Genomic DNA, 19808 nt, shown 5'->3' with positions numbered 1-19808 from the left:
CAGAACACCTTTCACCCCACAATTGGAGGTCAGTGGTGGTAGCAGTGGTGTTATATTTATCACCACCTCCTGGGCTGCAGAGTCCACCAAGTGAGGACTCTTCCCCCTTGTCTAACACACAGGAAGCCCTGGACATGGCCCGAGAAATCATACAGACCACCCTCACCAGAGGGCAGCCATGGCAGCCACTGCATTAGGGGTGAGTTAATTAATTGTTTGACTGGTATGGCCCACGAATGAGGTTATAAAAAAGGTTCCCCATGTCTGCCCTAGGGAATGCTCAGCTAACCATGTTTTCCCCCCTTCTTTCTGGAGAATACTAAATCACTATCAATGTTGAGAGTCACTTCACTAGAGAGCCCTCTTCTTTCTTCCTTGAAATGTACAATTTGACTGTAACTTTTAGTGACTTTCAAGAATATACTTCCTGATTTTCCATATCCAGTAAGGATGTTTTACAGACAGTGCTTCGTGATCCTTCTCGATGCTCACCCTCAGAAAGAGGTCACAGAAGAGATGGGTGTTGTTGCAAAGTGGAGCAAAGAAACTAGATGGTGCCCAGCTGTCAGGCAGAATGGTATCTGGGGTCTTAAAGGCTTGTCTTAAAACAAGCTGAGATCTAAGTGAGGCGTCAACTAAGTCCACATGGGAGAAGCACACCAGTTGGCATGATCCAAGGATGGTCAATAATAAAAATCCAAATCCAAAGGAGGGGACAGTATCAGAGCTTAAGTTGCAAACACCCGGTTTGTTTGCAGAAGGCTATGGCTGACAGTGGAAGCCCAAAATCCATTTGCAGGGTCCCCACATGGATTAAGTCTCCGGTGAATTCTCTCTGACACTAGAGGAGGGATATAAACAGCCTTGCTCTCAGACACAGTGCATTGTAAAGCTGATTACAGCAGATGTAGTTAGGTTAAAATGTAATAGCTATCATTGGATCTGTCTTTTGACCCATTTTAAGGTTGTTTCAGTTTTTAATGCCTTCTGATTTCTCTTTGAGATTTTTCTGTTTTGTCTACTCACTGTTGCTGAGGTTTTTTTTAAATTTCATTTGCATGATTTTGTATGATTTTCTGGCATATGAAAACCAGGACAGGTAGATCTATAGATTGAGTAACTGGATAGCGGCCTGACAAGGAAGGATTTGGGGCAAACGGGAAGCTAACAATGAGTATGAGAAGAAAATGTTCTGAAATTGTAGTGATCACTGCACAGATCTTTCTAAGATGATTGAATGATTAAGTTGCATGATATGTGAAGTATGTTCCAATAAAACTCTTTTAAAATAAACAAAGCAGCACACAGCTCTTTTATGCGCTGCATTACTATTCCATATTTTGCTTTGTGTTTTCTAAATATTCATTTTGCATTCTTGCTTTTGTTTTTTCTAAATTTGGGGCTTAAATTTGCATTTTTGTTCCACTCTTCACCCTTCTGCCTTTCCCCCCTGTTTGCTACAACCACTCCGATTCATTCCAATTGCCTTTTTAGGGTAGTTGAATTTTCTGGAATGTGTATTGATTGCAAACTCTCCGGGAACATTTTTTAATACTTTCCACTGTAAAGTTCCCCAGGCCTTAAAAAATCCCAGACAGCTTTCTTTACTCAGCTCCTATTTCTTTAAAGTGTGTCCAATGTTTTGGATTACTACTATTTACATGACCCTTTCCCAGTGATTGAAAACTGGTGTTGATCTTCCTAACTTCTGGGGAAACATTTTAAGAATGACGTTCATATCGTTTGAATGTGTGGAAATGAAAGCAGGAAGATTTCAAAAGTGTAAATCCCTGCTTTGGTGAAGATTTGAGAAAACAAAACTTGGGGCGCTCTCGAAAGGAAGTGACGGAATTAAATTAAAGTTAAGGAGACGGTGACTATTTCACCAATATAACCATCCTTAAAGGAGCCTTGGTGGCACAGCAGTTTGAGGGTTCTGCTGTTGACCAAAAGGTAAGTGGTTCAAACCCACCAGCCAGACTTCTGAGGGAGAAAGGCACTTCTGTGAAGATTTGCCGCCTGGGAGACCCAATGGGGTCGTTCTCCAGCCTTCAGGGCTGCAAGCAGGCAGTGGTGGTGTTCAGTGAGAGAAAGAAAACAAGTCATTTCCTGAAAAGTGTGAGCCTTTTCAAAGTTGGCTAAGCACTTAGTAGCTAATAGAAGGTCAGCAATCCAAAGCCACCAGACCCACTTGGGAGAAAGACGTGGCAGTCTGCTTCTGTCCAGATGACAGCTCGGGAAACCCCAGGGGCACTCCTACTCCCCCTAGACGGGGGCTAAGGGTCAGAATTGACTCCACAGGAAGAGCTTGGTTTTCAGGTCTACGTCAATGTTACCATACCATCTTAGACATAACTCAGAATGAAGAGCCAGGTCGCAAAGGCTGGGTCTGCACAACTCCCCTGCTCTCTGGTCTCTTCACTTCTGAATTCAATGAGCGCAGTCAATCTAGAGCAGGAACATGTCCCCTTCCTGCTGGGATCCAGTCTTCTTATTCTAAGAAGACAGCGCGGTGTTATCGTGTAAAAGCGTCAGCAGGAAGGAGGAATAGGGCACAGGTGGAATGAATGTGGACAGAGGTGGCTTCTTTGGTTATAGGAACCAGGCCTGCTCGGTCACTAACAGCAGCAAGTTTAGGGACGCTAGAAACACACATTTTATTACATGGACCTGTCTAGCACCGACACCAGAACCCACTAGTAGGCACAGATTCCGATACCCGGAAGCCTTGGAAGGTGACTTGTTTACAGCGGACGGGCTCCTGTTTCGGCCAGACCACGTCAAAGGTTGCCAATATCACACAAAGCTGAGCGGCACACTCAGGGCCGGAGTGGCAAGCGCTCTGCATGTGGGGGTCCCTGCGGCTCTGATTCCTCTTTAAATGCAGCTCGAAGCACAAGAGACGGTTGTGATCCAAGACACCAGAAACCAATCTTTCAACTTGAATGGTTCATCTGCATTTCCACAGTTCCCTCTGAGGTTCTCGTGTTGTCTCAGAATTTGAGGAGATCCAAATTTAGACATACTAGAAAGCCCGTTAACTCAGTGCTTGGGAGCATGTTTAAAATGTAAGGCTTATTCCATATGCTTTCGTGCAAACACTGAAAAATGAAACAATATTTGAGCCAATCGTTATAAGACATAAACACACAAGGCACCAAGACCCACCTTTGGGTCTACAGAACCAAAGACCTCTGCCCTACAACAGGATGTTGGGTGTCCTGTGTGACGTGCTTAGCATGCCATGGAATTCCTGCTGCCCGCTCCCCAGCTGAAATCACAGGAGGACAGCTTCAGAGCAAAGGGAAACAGGAGCATGCGGCCACTTCTTGCAGTGTCCCTGCCAAACAATGCTTAGAGTCGGCTCTGTGTGTGGCCATCAGGAGTGGCTGTGATGTCATGACGAGTCATCGGCAAAGAAGCGCTTTCCCTCCTGTTACCAAAGTGGGATCTGCAGCCCTTCAAGAGGCAAGAGCAACTAAGGGCACTTCTCACGTAAGCAGGGTAGGGGCGGATCCTATCTCTGCTTCTCTTTCTGACCGTCACTTTCTGTGTCAGAGAAGAAGAGAAGGGCAAACAGTGGCCGACCTGCACAGCACCGAATGAAAGGACCGCAGAGATCCGAACCAGACGCTCATCTTTTCAGTAAGGAATGGAGATTCAGAGAAGCGGCGTGACCCACTCAAGACCACACGGCTGGTACGTGACACTGAGAGAGGAGCAGCCGGGATCGGTTCTCGGGCTTCTTGTCCAGGGCCCTCACCTTCCAGGTGGCTGATTCAACAAAGAATACAAGTGTTGAAGTAAGTAATCCCTGAATTAAGTGTGCTCTACTCAACGCCTGCTTAGATATTCATAAAGCAAACTCAATTTTCATCCGAGGACTGCGGCATCACCACCACCTAGCCGGGTTTCTTACCTTGGCACCACTGGCGTTTTGCAGCAGCTAAAACCTTGCTGGAAGGCTCTGATCTGGGCATTGTAGAATGGTTAGCAGTTACCCGGCCTCTACTTATTAAATGCCAGTAACAGCCCCTGTCCCTATCCAGTTGAGACAACCAAAATGTGTAGCGAGACACATCACCACAGGGCTCGGCGGTGGGGGGAGATTGCCCACAGAGATCCCCATCACACAGCCAGCGGCACCTCCTGCACATCAGACGGCCACATGCCGAGGAACTTCCAGTTGACAACGTGCGGATGAGCAACGGTTTCCCTGGGTTTCCTCTAAAAAAGAAAAGGCACTCACCCTAGTTCGCCACAGACACGATAGGGTGACTTCAGGAAGAGAGAACGTCTAAGGAAAGGAAGGTGAAGTGTAATAAACGGAGAACTGAGCGAAGAAGGAGAAACCGAGCCTGAAGGCAAGGAAGGAAGAAAGATCAGCAGAGAAAAGGCGTCTTGACATTCCCGAATCTACAGGACAGAGCAACCCACGGAAAGATAAAGTCACGGATTTTCATCAGGCATACATTTGTTAACAAGGGAACTCTGAGGAAAAAGGGTCGAGAACCTTCGTCATGGTGAGTCTTTGGGAAAGGACCATTGTCCCAGGCGATGGTCCCCTGCAGAGAGTGCTGCGTGACACTCTGTTACTGCCGCAGGGGCCTGAATGGTTGTCAAGCCTCTAGAACAGCTTATTCTGGAGTTTCACCCACGGTAGTGTTCCTGGTGTAGGATGCATTTGAATGCCATCTTCTAATGGGCCTTTAAAAACAATGAACACAACCAGAATATAATCCACTTGCTTCACTGTTATTTCCCCCAAACCTATTTAATCTCTACACACCCCCAGGGAAACCAAAAAGGCCTGGACATTTTTCAGAATGCTGCTCTCGTCAGAATGCTCAGGTGGCTAGATGAATCATACCTCTGGGTTTGACTTAGTTCCAAAATAGACAAATTAAAAAGAAATCACCAGGGGAGTCGATGTCAATGCACAACGACTCGATGGGAAAGAGCAGACATACACGTAGGGTTTCCCAAGCTGCAGCTCTCTTCCGAAGCAGACCACTACATCTTTCTCCCACGGAGGCAGGGGTGGGTTCAAACCACTGACCTTTAGGCTTGCTGTGGAGTGCTTAACCACTGCAATACCGGGCCCGGTATCCCTGAATCTGGTCACAGGCTTGGGTCGTAGGTGACCAGCTGGCCACTTAACTCAGTATCTCTTCTTTTGTATACATTTAAAAAATACACATTATGAAAGGGACTTTGGGGAAAAAAAAAAAGAACTTCCATGAGTTTTCATGAATAAACAAAAATAAACCTGTAATCTCGTGTTTTCATTCTTCAAGATGCATAGGAATCACTGGGGGATCCTGTTACAATGCAGATCCGAACCTTTCAGGTCTAGACGGCCCTCAGCTTTCCACCACGCTCCCAGGTGAAGCTGGTGTTGCTGGCCCATGAGCCACCTTAAAAACACGTTTATTGAGGGCTGTGCCAGTTCTGGTAACAATCCACACATCAACTGTATTGAGCACACGTGTACATATGTTGCCATCATTATCTTCCAGACATGTATTTCCTACTGAGTCCTTGGTGTCAGCTCCTCTTTTTTACCGCCACCCCCCCCACCCCCCGCCCCACCTCGTGGTCCCTTGATAAATTATTATTATTTTCATGTCTTACACCAACGCTGTCTCCCTTCCCCCAGTTTCTGTTGTTCATCCTCCTGGAGGGGTGTGTGTGTGTGTGATTATGTGTCAATCATTGAAATCGGTTCCCCCTTCCTCCCCGGCTCTCCCCACATTCCCCCTGCCTTCCTGGTACCACTACTCCCATTCCTGTTCCTGGATTCTGTGTGTCATGAGATCTTATGTCTTATGTCTTATGTGTACCTGTGCAGGTCTAGCCCGAAGTGAAAGGCAATACTGGGGTCATGACAGTGGGGGAGGCGGGGAGGGAGCCTCAAGGAACCAGAGGAGTATTGTGTGCTTTACTGCACCCTGACTGACTCATCCCTTCCCTGTGACCCCTCTGTGAGGGGATGTCCCATTGTCTACTGGTGGGCTTTTGATCTCTGCTCAGATGCCCCTTGTTCTCAACAATATGGTTTTTCTGTTTGTTTGGTTGTTTGTTTTGGGTCTTCTGATGCCTGAACCACATTTTGAGTCACAAGGCCCAGTGGTTCGGTGCCCGGTGGCAAATGCAGGAAAGGTTAGTGACTGGGGTGCAGATGTGGTAGTACGCTGCCATGAAGCCTACAGCCTTGGATCCACCTCAAAAACGGAATAGAAATACTATATGACCCAGTGGCCCATCTGCTTGGTATATGTACTAGAGAATTAAAAGCCACGGCAGGAATAAATAGAAGCACAGCCCTGTTCATCAACACAAAAGAGAGAGAACAACCTAAATGCCCAGTAGTGGCAAAATGGATAAATCAACTTAGTCAGATGCACAGTGGAAAACTATGCAACATTAATGAAGAAGGAGGTATTTGCAAACCATCCCATAACAACTTGGACCAACCTGAAGCACATTATGCTGAGTGCCATTAGTCAATCACAGAAGGACACACGTTGCTTGAGACTAGTACTACTGAGAGTCAAGACCACGTTTTCATAAAACACTCTTTGATGGTCACCAGCTGGGAGGAGACGGAAGAGAGAGGAAGGCATGGGCTAGGGGTAGACGAGTGTTAGCTTGGGTGCAGGAGCAGGCAACACACAATACGACGGAGGTTGGCAAACATGGCGAAGGCCGAGGAAGACCCTTGGAGGTTTGGTGAAGTTAGAGAAAACAGAGGCACCAGTCTTGCAATAGTGGTGATCTATGACTCGAGGTTTAAACAGACATTCTGAACAGACAGATGGAAGAGGGAGCGCCGGAGTATGGTTGCTGTTGTTGGTAAGTGGCCCCCGCGTCCGTTCTGATCCACAGCGACCCTCTGCCCGACTGAACGAAGCACTGCCCGGTCCTGCCCACCCTCACAACTGTTCGTAGGGCTGAGCCATTGTGGCAGCCACCGTGTCAATCCATCTGCTGAGGATCTTCCTCTTCTTCGCTGCCCCCCCCCACTTTACCAGACGGGACTGTAATGGATGAGCTGAAGCAAACTGTGTATGAATCACTTCATGTCTAACTATGGTCTGATCTGTTACCCTTCACTTAATTCACACACAAAAAGGGTTGTTTTTGTTTTGCTTTTGTTTGTTTTTTTTCCAAAAAAACCCAGCCGTTGGAACCCCGCGGGGCTGTTCTCCCTTGTTTGACGGGTCTCTATGCACTGGAATGGACTCCAGGTCAAGGGGTTTGCTTTTGGTTTAATTCTAATTCCTTCCCCAAAAGCAACCTTATCCTATTATTTCCTTCCTGTAAATCCTTTGCACAATTGGCTCCCTACCACATAACAGTCCAAATCAAAACTCTTTTGGAAGAAATGGAACCCCTTCAGTATACCTCTCCAAGAAATGAAACCCCTTCGTGATATATCTCCAACCTACTTCCCTAATTCTCACTGCACTGACTTCCCTCACCCAACATGTATGCCATGAAGCAGCCACGCTGATGACGTGCTGTTCCACAAGCGCCCTAAACAGTGTAGCGTCCTCCTTTGGAACCACTGCTGCTGCTTCCTGCTACCACCCAAACCTTCGCCATCCTCCGTGCCCGACTCAAAAGCCCCGTCTTCCCAGGGGTCTTCTCCAGGAAAAGGAACTGCTCCTCACTCGGGGCAGTTAGTCTGATTTTCTGGAAAGTCACCGTCCATCAAATAAGATGATAGAAATACCAATTTTCTAACCCGTGATTCCCTCCGAGCTCCTAAAGGAAAGCAGTTCGTTCATAAATCTCTGCTGGGTTAAAATTCCACGGTACTTCCTCATGCCATGACCCCTGCTCCCTAATGGACATTGAAACACCAGTGACTTCAGGTACCCTCTTCAGAAAACACCATTATAAAACACACACACACACACACACACACACACACACACACACCAGCTTCCCTGCCCATAGACCAGCTTCCATCCCATTTCTCTGTTCCGCTTTACAACTTCTCCAGAGAGCTGCCAGACTTTCTGTCCCCACCTCCACCCACCCAAACTGCATTCACCAAGAGCCCCTGGGGGTCTTAGCACTGACAAAGCCAGTGGGCACTTCCCAAAAGCTCTTGCCTGATCTGTGGGCAAATGGGGCCGCTCCCTCCCCCATGCCCTTTTGACTCATCTGCTGGAACACAATTTCTTCCTTCTCCTCCCTCCCTGGTTGCTTCTTCCCAGCCTCCCCAGTGGATCCTCAGCCTTACTAACTGGGAAAGGATGTTTGACATCTGCTTGCATGGTGGGTTATGCTTTGGATTGCTAACCACAAGTCCAGTAGTTCGAGCCCACCAGCTGCTCCCTGGGAGAAAGACGAAGCTTTCTGCTCCCATAAAGATGCGCGACCTCAGAAACGCACAGGGGGCAGTGCTATCGTACTGCTATGACCTGATGGCAATGCGTTTGGCGGCTTTGTGAAAACTGTTTAATGCCTGGGAAGGGCTTACCTTTTCTCGATCTACACTTACTCCCTAAAAGATCATGTTCAATCGAAGGTTTTAAATACTATGTTTAAAATTTATAAAATGCATACTCCAGTCCAATCTGTTCCCTGATATCTATACTCATTTATCCAATTACCTCAACATTAGCATGTACAAGACTAATCACTGTCCTTCCCTGCCCCCCCACCCCCACTAGTCTTCTTTCTCTCTTAAAGCCAGGTTCTGTTTTGTCAGCTATTTAAGTGACACACTTTGGAGGCAACTTTGCCTGTTCTCCGTCTCACAGTCTATCTGCTCCATCAGCAAATACTGCCTGCAGCACGGCCACGATAGCTCCACAAACCGAGCGCCTACACTCTCCTATGTGAGTCCCTGCTACTGTTACCCCGTACCTGGACCCTTGCAAGCACTTCCTTCCTCTGCCCTCACCCTCACTGCCACAGCCAAGGTCCCGGAGAAACTCTTTCCGAACGTCAGTCAGGCTGTAGCATTGCTTTCCCGCAATCCCGTGAGGTTCTGTTATCTCCCTCCTCGTGCAGTGCAGTGTCCTCCTCCGGACTTTCGAGAGAGCCCCCAGCGGTCTGGCCTCGTCACCAGCTTCCACACCGCATCTCTGAAGACTCACTCTGCTTTGGCCATATTCTCCTCTCTAAGGTTTCTCAAAGGTGCTGCCTTAGAGCCTTTTCCACCCCCTCCTCTCTGCTTGTAACCCTCTTCCTGCAACTCTTCACCGTGCTCAGGACACACCGGTTGAGCCCTCTGCTCCAGTGCCCACTGCTAGGACCCCCTGAGGAAGCATCCCCCCAGCACGATCCAGCCCTCTGCCCTGCTTCCTTCTTCTCCCCACCCCTGTTCTGCACGCATTCTTCACTCCTCTCTGCTAAACCGGTAGCTTCATGAGAGCAAGGACATACTTGTTGGTTCATTGCTGCATCCCACAGCCTACTGTCTGGAATGCGTGCTCAATACATGTACACTGGATGTATAAAACTGCATGCCTCTATGTTCTTCAACATGGGGAGAAACCAAGGCAACATGCTAAAGGAATAAATGAAGTCCAACTAAACTACAATCGGTTAAAATATTAATCTTGACAGAGCGTGTCAGGCAGAGAAATGATCTACTCACTTCCTAATCACCGTCTTGGCCTCTGAGGAAGTTTGGTTTCCATCTTCGTCACAATCTGGGCTTGTCAGGTTCCCATACCTTGATGGATAAAGGTACACAAAAGCCAGTCAATGGAAGAAAGCAGTGTACAGGACCAACAGCCAAACACAAATCACTGAGACTAACAGAACTAGATGGGGCCCAGCTATGCCTACTGACTGTTTCGATCAGAGCCATGGTCGGTGGATCCTCAAACAACAGGAGTCAAGTGTGGAGCCGAGTTCAAATTGTCAAGAAGGACAGACATACTCACTCGGTAGAGATGGAGGGTTCTAGCTGACCAAGACCCTGAAGCACACTGTAAAGCTAAAAATCAAAATTAATGTTGAGGTCACTTTTCAGTTAAATGATAAGATTGGTTCATAAAACAAAAGGAACATCACCCATGAACAAAGAGCTTCTTTAATAAAAATTATGTATCATAAACCAGATGGCAAAAAATGACCCTAAACCCACAAGGGGGAGGGACATGCATCAACAATTATATAGACCCCCCCAGGGGGAGAATAGCCCAGCCCTATGCTCCTGATGAGGCTCTTCTGAATCATTTGCTACCCAAACCTCATCAGAGGCCCACGCCCTGTGCTTTGTGTTATGATGACCGTAGGCTCTGTCCTTTCAGAGAACTTGGCATCCCTCATAGGCCATACCAGGACTCAAGGTGGAAACCCCACTGAGTGAACTGGGCTTGACCTCAAAATCACCTGTAGGCCTTGGACTTAAGACCAATAGTCATGAGAAAAACAAACGATGGCCACCCCGAGGCTGTGATATTGGTGGTCAGAGGACCTTGGCTAGGATCTCTGGCTGTGTGGGCATCCAATGAAAGGTGAACTACTAGAACCACCATATTTTTACTATTTAATGCCTTCCTTACTTTACTATGACATCTGTAAATCTAATCGGCAAGGTTCTGCCCTTATAAATAAATATTACTGGAAATGTTCTCCTCGTATCAATGCCCATTGTCAATGTAAATAGAGTTTAATCATTTCAGAGTTCATCCTGTATAAATCAACCACTCATAGATTGGGGCTTGGAACTGGGCTATACTTGCATAACCTCATTTTCTCAACGGTATGTTAAATTCTAAGCCATTGAGTAAAATAATGATGCCATCAATAGAATCACCTTATGCCCCAGGGGGATGCTTGATAATGCTCTTTGTCATAAAATGAGTCTGAGGCCTCTAAAGTGAACCAGAGTTGTACATAATCTGTGGACAAATGAATGGATTCTGGGCTCCCGCTCGATTCTAGCACCAATGCAAAAACATTTAGTTCTTATGACATGGCCCCGGCTTGACGCTTGCCCTCATGAAGAGATATGGGAGCTACGGCAAAGTGCAGTGAAGAAACCAGATGGTGCCCACCTATCAAAAAGAACCACTGTGGGGGGTCTTAAAGGCTTGCATTCAAACCAGCAGGCATCGAAGTGAGGCTTCAACTAAATCCACATGGAAGAAGCACACCAGTGCGCGTGTTCCAAAGACGGTAAACAACAAAATCCAAATAAAAGGAAGGAAAGGTGTCAGAGCTTAAATTGTGAATACCTGGTTTGTTTGCAGAAGGCTATGGATGGCATTGGGAACCCCAAATCCACCTGCAAGCTCCCTACATGATTCAGCCTCTGTTGGATCCCCCCTGACCACAGTTCAGGGTCCAAACTCGCCTTGCTCTCAGACAGAAACTACTGTAAAGTGATTATGGCAGATGGAATTAGTAGACGGTGATCACTCCTGACCACTCCGGGTTTGTTAAGGTTTAAGTGCTCCTTGTTTATCTGGAGGGAGGGTTTTGTTTGTTTGTTTGTTTGTTTTAAGATGGCTGGCGGTCCTTCCTTTCTTTTTAAAAGTATCTTTACTTTTGGGGGGTGTATTTGCCAGTCTGAAGCAAATAAAGGGTGCATGTCCAGAGACTATAATTGGTGCAATGGCTTATCAGAGACGGGGGGTGGGGTGGTGGTGGTAAAGGGAAATCAGGAGCAAATAGTGAATACAGGAGTGGGAAGGATGCTCTAGAACTGACTATGGCAATGCATATGCAACTCTTGAAACAAGAATGAACAATGGCAGTGTATGATATGTGAATTATATCTCAATAAAGCCTTTGTGTGTGTGTGTGGGTGGGGGGAATTACCTTAAACCAAAGAAGGGGAGGGGGCAGGTGAACTCAAGTATTGGGAAAAGTGCAGCCAGAAGGAACGGAAGGAGAATGATGCCGCCTTGTGAACAATGTGCCCAGGCTGCTGAATAATTTGGGCAGAAATTGTTAAAGGGGGGCCTAGTTGGCAGAGTACACGTTTGTCTGAAACAGGACAAACTATCAATTAAAAACAACAAGAGTCAATGTGTTGACATGGCGCTCAGACAAGGCACTTGGGGGAGTTTGTGGGAAAATGGAATTATGAGACAATGAAGCTTTCACACACACTTTTAGAAGCGCCCCCCGCCCCCATGTTTTATGAAAAGACATAAACATGTAGTGGCACAATCACACCAACTGTTACTTAAAGGGTACATCTGTATATTTGGAACGGAGACGTGACTTAGTGGTAAGCTACACTAGTGAAAGCCTTCTCTTAATATTTTACATGTCTTTGGTTTTCTCGGGGGGAGGTAAGCTGTTCTTCTGAGCCAGCGCATCAGTGGCGTAGCGAGGTGCAGAAGACGGAGTCCCGGGGAAGCGCTGGAGCAAACCCTGAGCCGGCCTGCCACGGAAGAGAAGCCGACTCTCGTGGTTTCCACCCAGTGTGTACACGAGCAGGACACCAAGCTTCCGCACGATGCAGCCGAGGCCGGGCCTGCTTCAGAAGGGGGACAGAAAGAACGGGGGACCCTCCACTATGGGCTGAGATGTCCCAACAATCGGGGTGGGCGAGTCGAGGTCCCAAGGCGGAAGGGGAGCACGTGGGCGCCACTGCTTTCCTGGAAAGCGAGAGATGCTGAAGGTCTCAAATCCACAAACTCAATGTCCTCAGGCTAAATAATCCACCAAATGGCACCTGCACCTGTCCCTCTATTCCCACCTCCCATGGAAGGTTTCATACAAACGTTCTGAACACCCCGTACGTTCCCTGTAACTTCTTATGGGGGAATCTTCCTAGTCACGTTTCTGCAGTTTCTCCCCCCTCCCAGGAACACTGGTGATGCTTGGGCGGTTCAGAAATGGGTAGTCTGTGACGGCGCTTTGATAACAAAAGTGCTATCTATAATTGGTGAGTTTACATTTTTAAAGAGTACGCTTTTGTCTTCTTCTAATGGGATTAAAGGCCCCACTACCCTTATGGTTCCTTGTTCCTAGGGTTTACAAATCCTTTTAAAAATAAGAGCCCGCCATCTGGTTTGACCGAATGCCAGTCCATCTGGTCTTGCTTGTATCTCTCTGTCTCAGTGGATTCCAGTCGGCGCCCTCAGACACTAGCCCCTCCTACTCACCATCTCCTTTCTCTCGCTCATCAGCTTTGGGGGCTCCCTAGCCTCCCAAAGATATTTTCCACTGGCCTCTGCCCACCCTGTTCCTCTCCATTCCACCCTGCACCTGCTACTTTGAGAGCCTCTAGGGCTACTCCTTGGCTCTTCCCGAGATAGAAGTCAGTCAGGCTGAGCAGGGCAGGGCTGGGGGATGAAAGTCCTGGTAATAAACAGAATGGGATTTCTGGCTCTATCCTAGGCCACCATCAGAGCGAATTATGTCCTCTCGTGACAGGCTTGGTGATTTATAAAACAGGGAAGACTGTATTCACTGCCCAGTGAAAAGGGAGACTGGAGGAGGGCAGTTGACTGCCCCTTTCACTTCTGTGTAAGTCCGTGTAAAGAAACAAATTCATCGACACTCATAAGATAGAGCTTTATATCCAAGAGCAATTGAATATTGAGAAAACATCCCAGCGCAGTCCAGATCCAGTCCTTATGTTCAATATTAGCCCATATGCCGACACCAATCTGTAAAGTCCTCTTCAGACTCACGCAACACATGCAACGATACTGAATGCAGGAAGATCACAGGCGAGTGGATGGAAAGTCTTGTGGATCCAGTGGCAGTGGAAGCATCTCAGCACTGGCAGAGGTCTCCACGTGGCTCCTCCAGCTCCAGGGCTCTAGTGTAACTCCATGTATCTTCTCTACGGGAATGTCTCATGGAGAGCGTTTATGTGTCCGGCCTCCAGCAAGATATTTATCTCCTTGGCACCTCCAAATGAGGTCATCAAGCTGCGGTCTGACTGACAGGCTAAACCCCAGCCCTTCACTCTTAAGTCTCAAATTGATAACATTATGTAACCACCGCAACCTCTCTGGCCAGGGTGACCCACGAACCCTCCCTGCTGTCAGCCCTCAAAGCCTCAATGTGGAACTTAATGGTGGTTTCCTTCACATGGCCTGTTGGCCCATTCACTTTCTCTCTCTGGTCGTCCTGGAAGATTCCACTTTTATCTTTCAAATACAGCCAGCCACCAGGGAGAAAACGGAAATTGAAAAGCCCGCACCAAGGAAAGAATATAACATGCACTGAAAGAATATTTTATGTACACGTACATCTAATCTTCTTTCCACAGATGTTTGCACTGAAACTTTCTGGATGAGCTTCCCACTCTCCCCAGGCCTCTTTCCGCAGACTCGGAGCCGGGGTGCTGGGGAGTTCAGAGGAGTGGAGTTCTCCTTCAGGGTGACGCCACCACGTATGCATCCGGTGGTATCCAGAAAAAGCTGAGTGGCTTATGGTAAGCCGTGTTGTCGCGCATAAATTAAATGGCGCCCCCTGCAGTGGCCCAGAAGACCACCCAGAGGGCTGTTTGATCATGCTTCTGAGGCCAGTGAGGACCACAGCAGGGGCGGCACAGCAAACAGCCAGTGACTTGGGCCCCTGCCTTGCAGACTTCCTGGCTCCTGCCCATGCCACCCGTCAGGAACGTCTAAGGTTCTACCGTTACAGAAGGGATGGGGAACCTTTTTTCTACTGAGGGCCATTTTGATATTTATAACATCATTCCTGGGCCATACTGATCAAACATTTAACTAACTAGCGCCTAATACAATGGCTGATTCAAGCCATGGTATTTTCAGGGGCCTCGTCTGCGTGTGAAAGTTGGACACTGAATATGGAAGATGGAAGAAGAACTGATGCATCTGAATTGTGGTGCTGGAAAAGAATATTGAAAGTGCCATGGGCTGCCAAAAGAACAAGCAGGTCTGTGTTGGAAGACGTACAGCCAGAATGCTCCTTAGAAGCAAGGGCGGGGAGACTTCGTCTCATGTACTTTGGACATGTTGTCTGGAGAAACCAGTCCCTAGAGAAGGACATCCCCAACAAGATGGATGGACCCAGTGGCTGCAACAACGGGCTCAAGCCTAGGCACAATTGTGAGGATGGTGCCGGACCGGGCAGTGCTTCGTTCTGTTGTACCGGGTTGCTATGCATCAGCCCTGAATAAATGGCCCCTCCCAACACTGTGAAGGCTGGAACTGCTTCTCTTTGGTGGACCTGTGATGTTAGTGGGTAACGATGATTTTGAGAACCTTTTATGGCCATCTGGGAGAGAGACAGAGCTTTCTCCTCCCATAAACAGTCTCAGAAACCCACAGGGGCCATTCTCCCTGTCCTGCACGGTTGCTGGGAGTCAGCACCCACTCCCTGGCAGTGAGTATGGTACGTAGCGCATGGTCTGTGGCCAGCAGGCAGGGCGCTCAGCGTCCCGTGGATCCAATCACTTCTCGGCACTTCCAGTGCCACCAGCCTGGCTCCACCCCCACCAGCTGGGTCTAGAATCTCGACTCCAGATGAACGCAGTCTCCCTGCGTCTGCCCTGCAGCCTCGGCAGTCGTGTCAATCGGAGTCGGACTGGGTGCTGTTCGCTCAAGAGTCCTCCACTGGCTCCAAGCTCACTCTGAGACAGGGCCCTCCTGGGCCAGCCCTGAATCTTTCTGACCACCTCTTCTACAGCCTCCCCTCACCACCGAGTCAGCCTCACGGGCCTCTTGCCTCAGAATCTTCCACACACTCCGTGCCCTCTGCCTGGAAGGCTCTTCCCACCTGTGCCAATGGCTCCCTTCCCATGCCTTGCAAGGCCAGGCCTTCCCTGACCACCTGACTCAAAATACAAGCCCACTTCAATATCATTCTCTATCCCTGCTCAACTTTTCTCCGCGGGCTTTGAATATGCTGTGTCATTACTTCCGTGACTGGGTTAACGGTCCATTAGAACAGACATTCCACGAGAGCAGGACTTGGGTGTCTTTTGCTCGTTACTCTTTGACGCGTGAGCCAGTGCCTTGCTCCCAGCGAGCACGTGATGGCGACGTGCTGTGAGGGACTGAGGGTGTAATGGGCGTTCTCTAAGCAGACATCCCACAAACTTCCCAGGTACTCCTCAGCTTAGTCTCCGCAGAGGCCCCATCAGGCCCAAGGTGAAGCAGTGTTGAACCGGCCCGGGCCTTCGTCTCTAGAACTGCACGATCAAAACTGCTTCAGGAGAGCGGGGGTGATGCCTCAGACTGAGAATTAAAATGTCACCGATCCCAAGGATCTACCTCCTCCCTGGGGACGGACAACAGAAAAGTGGGTGAAGGGAGATGTCGTACAAGGCAAGATATGACAAAATAATAATTTATAAATTATCGAGGGTTCATGTGGGGGGGGGGATGAGGAGCTGATGCCAGGGGCTTAAGTGGAGAGCAAATGTTTTGAGAATGATGAGGGCAATGAATGTACAGATGCGCTTGACACAGTTAATGTATATATGGATTGTGATAAGAGTTGTATGAGCCCCTAATAAAATGATTTTTTTAAAATTTAAATGTCAAAGACATGTTAAGGCTTTAAAGCTGAAGACCTTGAAAAGCAGAAAGAGCGTGAAAATGCAAGAACAAGAAAATCCAGCCTGGAGAAGTGAAATGACATCAAAGTGCCTGTGACTCCCGGGACCCCGCCGGACTGTGTGGATTACAGAAAACAAGCTACACTGGCGTGGACTCGGGACCTCTCCAACACGCAGGCCAAGACACGCGAGAGCCCGGTTTACGCCATTTCAAGTGTTCTTTGGTGTGTCCTTGGAGCCTCTCAATGCTTCATATCCAATGTCAAAGTCAAGTCCAATTCATTTAAGTCGGGGCCGGGCTAAATAAAGGGTGTGGGTGTTTAATGAACATCAGTAGAATAGCTACCCGACAAACCTGTCAACATTTGTCGCCTCCCATTTCTGTAAAACCTCCCCAGGATTTAAGATCAAAGCTTCATCCTCTTAAGAAGGCTTACCAGCGAGCAACGCCCTCTTAAAGGGTGAAGCGTCTAACTTAAATAAAAAGACAAGTCATCAGAATGACTTCTGACATGGTTTCCTCTGTTATCACGAGGCCAAAGAAAGATTTTAAGATGCCTCTAAATGTGTGGCCCTATTTAGTATTTGCTGCAGTCTAAAATCACTGAGGGGAGTGAGGGGTGTGCGAACCATCATAACGTTGAACTAGTTGCTGAGATATTGAAACAGTAAGTCACTTTTCCCGGTGAGCGTGGCAGGATTGTTTGAAGCTTGCCTGGGCCAATGAAATGTTTACTCTGAGGGGGCTTCGAAAAGGGTGTTGGGAAATTCTGTGGCTTTTCATTTGTTTCTCCATCAATTTTATGAAGCCCTCGGCCGTGTGTCAGAAGGGAAGAATGAGCAATATTTATGGTTCACAAAACACAAGATCACGTTGTCCTGAGAGACTATCTCTCTGGGGAGGGGGTTCCCAACCTTGGATCTGCAGCAGGAGAGTCTCGGCACTGCCGGAGCAGCAGACGGAGAATCCTGCAGAATTTCCCAGGCTCCGCTTAATCCTGGCAAGTGACCGCCGTCTATGCGAGCCAATGGAATCCCTGGGCAATTCAAAAGCGTCAGCGCTGGACTACAGCGAGAAGACTGGCGGTTTGACCCCACCAGAGCGACATTGGACGCTGGGCCTGGTGCTAGGCTCCAGAAGGTTGCAGCCCTGAACATCCCGGGGCGCAGTTCTGTGCGCACACAGGCTCCCCAGGGGTCTGGGGGGCTCTACGACAGCGAGCAACAATGATGACTGTTTGGGGGTCACAGCGATGGTTTCACAACCATCCAACAGAGTGGTGTTAGTATCATTCCTACTCTACAAATAAGAACAAGCAGGACCAGGAAGGTTGTATGTGTCCTCGAAGACACCACTAGTCAGCAGAGTAGGGATTTGAACCTTGGCAGTTAGACTGTACAGCCCCAGAATCACTTCTGTCCCGCACTACCTGTGTGTTTACGTTACGGCTCCTTCCACCTGCTGATAAACTCCTTGAGGCTGGACACCTCGAGTCTCCCATTTGACAAAATGTTGTGAAATGTCCTTGAGAATGCCCAACGCAGAACTATCTGTAATCACACCCACCCAAGATACAGAGTCACTCACGCGCGCACTACCTCATTTGCTTCTCGCCCAGTGAGTCAACAGCAGCGAGCAAACAAAAGCTCCTGTTTCACGAGCGTCTGGTTCCCAGAGGGGAGGCAGGCAACAAACTATGGAATTGGTTACGATATACTGTGTGGGATTGTGGGGGAGAGTGAACAGAAACATAAAGCAAGTGAAGGGGCCTTGGTGTGATGGGGAGGCGGAGCTTGCCGTTTCATGTGAGGCATTCAGAGAGGGCCCACTGTGCACGTGTGACAACGCAGTCAGGTCCTAGAGTAGACAGTGAAGGAGAGGGTCATGCAGATCTCTGGGGTAAGAGCTCGCCAAGCAGTGACCACAGCCAGTGGGCACAAAGGCGGTGGAACAGTGGCAGGGCTTGATGTGTGCCAGACGTATCAAGAAGGACAGTGAGAAGCAGAGTAGGCGGAGTGAAGGGAGAGTAGGAGGCAGGGCCCTGCGGCGAAGGGGACCTGGTAGACCCCTCACACCTGGAATCGAGGCTGGAACGCAGTCAATATTTGCCGAATGAATTAAAACCCTCCAAAGCTGAGGGGAGACGAGAAGGCAAGAAAGAGCTACTTACTGGAGGCAGTGAGGGATCTGGAACGGAGGCGGTACACAGGGGAGACCACACAAGGTGCTGTGGACTCGAGGCCCTTGGCAGAATCGTCACTTTTCTAATGAACCCCAGCCCAAGAACATCCGAGGCGATTTTCCTTAACTGACCACAAGGGCCCTGGTCAGGTATGAGAAAAATGTCCGGACGCTGACCTTGACTCAGGCGGGGTCATGGCTGTGCTGGTCTGCAGATGTCTGGAACACCCAGTTAAGTCTTTGGTGAGGCCCGTACACTGCAGGTCAGCACGAAGGCAGTGCTGAACAGATCCGCTCTGAATTTCCTGCAAGGCACATACCTTCCCCACCCAAATCTAACCTCAGAACAGGGTCATGGCCACTGAACCCACCTTGGAGAGGACTCCTTACCACCCTGGAGTTGGTTATGTAAGGAAAAGACAAAGCTCAAGGATAAGAAGGCAGGGAATCCTTGTTCTCTGACGGAAAAGGAAGGGGAGGAATGCTGAGCCAAGAACCTGGCCTGCGCTTTCTACTTAGGAGGACTGGCTCTCTGGCCACAAAGCTACAGGGCCCAGACAGAGCGACCTCCTCTCCTCCACGTCTTTACAGAAAAGATCCTTCCGCCTCCCTTGTCCTTTGATTCCCCCTGTGGACTTCAAGCAGAGCCAGTCGCTGACAGGTGAAGGGACTATTCTCAACAAAGGTGTCTGGTCCGCTCTAGTGACAAAATGTTGTGAAATATCCTTGAGAATGCCCAACCCAGAACTATTTGTAATCACACCCACCCAAGATACAGAGAATAGGAGTATGTCTCTTGCTGCAGCATATCTCCCATTCAGATTTAAAAGTCTTTCCTACACTCCTAAAGGTCAACAAACAGTCCTTGAACTAACTACAAGCTTTTATTTCTTGTTGTGTTTTGGGGTTTTTTTGTCATTGGTTTGTTGTTGTTGTTTTGTTGTATATTGTTGCTTGGTTTTGCTCTGTCTTGCTTTTGTGCATGTTATTATCTCTGCAGGTCTGTCTAAATAAGATAGGCTGGATGAAAAATCTGGTGGAAAAAACATCGGGACCAACAGTTGAGGGGGGAGGGACATGGGAGAGGGGGAGGTGGGGGGAAAGGTAGTGGTGTTAACAAACCCAGGGACAAGGGAACAACAAGTGATCCAAATC

At 48.5% G+C, this 19808-nt stretch overlaps 1 protein-coding gene across 2 annotated transcripts in view; it reads right to left on the bottom strand.

The window, feature by feature from the left end:
- The window catches only part of RGL1 (ral guanine nucleotide dissociation stimulator like 1), a 362525-nt gene that overhangs the window by 67210 nt on the left and 275507 nt on the right, over positions 1-19808 (bottom strand). For both annotated transcript variants that reach the window (XM_045297937.1, XM_004706678.4), the window contains one exon: positions 9620-9697. In XM_045297937.1, coding sequence (XP_045153872.1) covers positions 9620-9697 — 78 coding nt within the window. The remainder of the gene's footprint in view (positions 1-9619; positions 9698-19808) is intronic.

Source organism: Echinops telfairi, unplaced genomic scaffold (genome assembly GCF_000313985.2).
Source record: "Echinops telfairi isolate 266 unplaced genomic scaffold, ASM31398v2 ScPeMD7_7424;HRSCAF=8462, whole genome shotgun sequence".
Lineage (NCBI taxonomy): Eukaryota > Metazoa > Chordata > Mammalia > Afrosoricida > Tenrecidae > Echinops > Echinops telfairi.
Note: the sequence above shows the minus strand (reverse complement) of the source record. Positions and strands in the feature narration are given on the sequence as shown.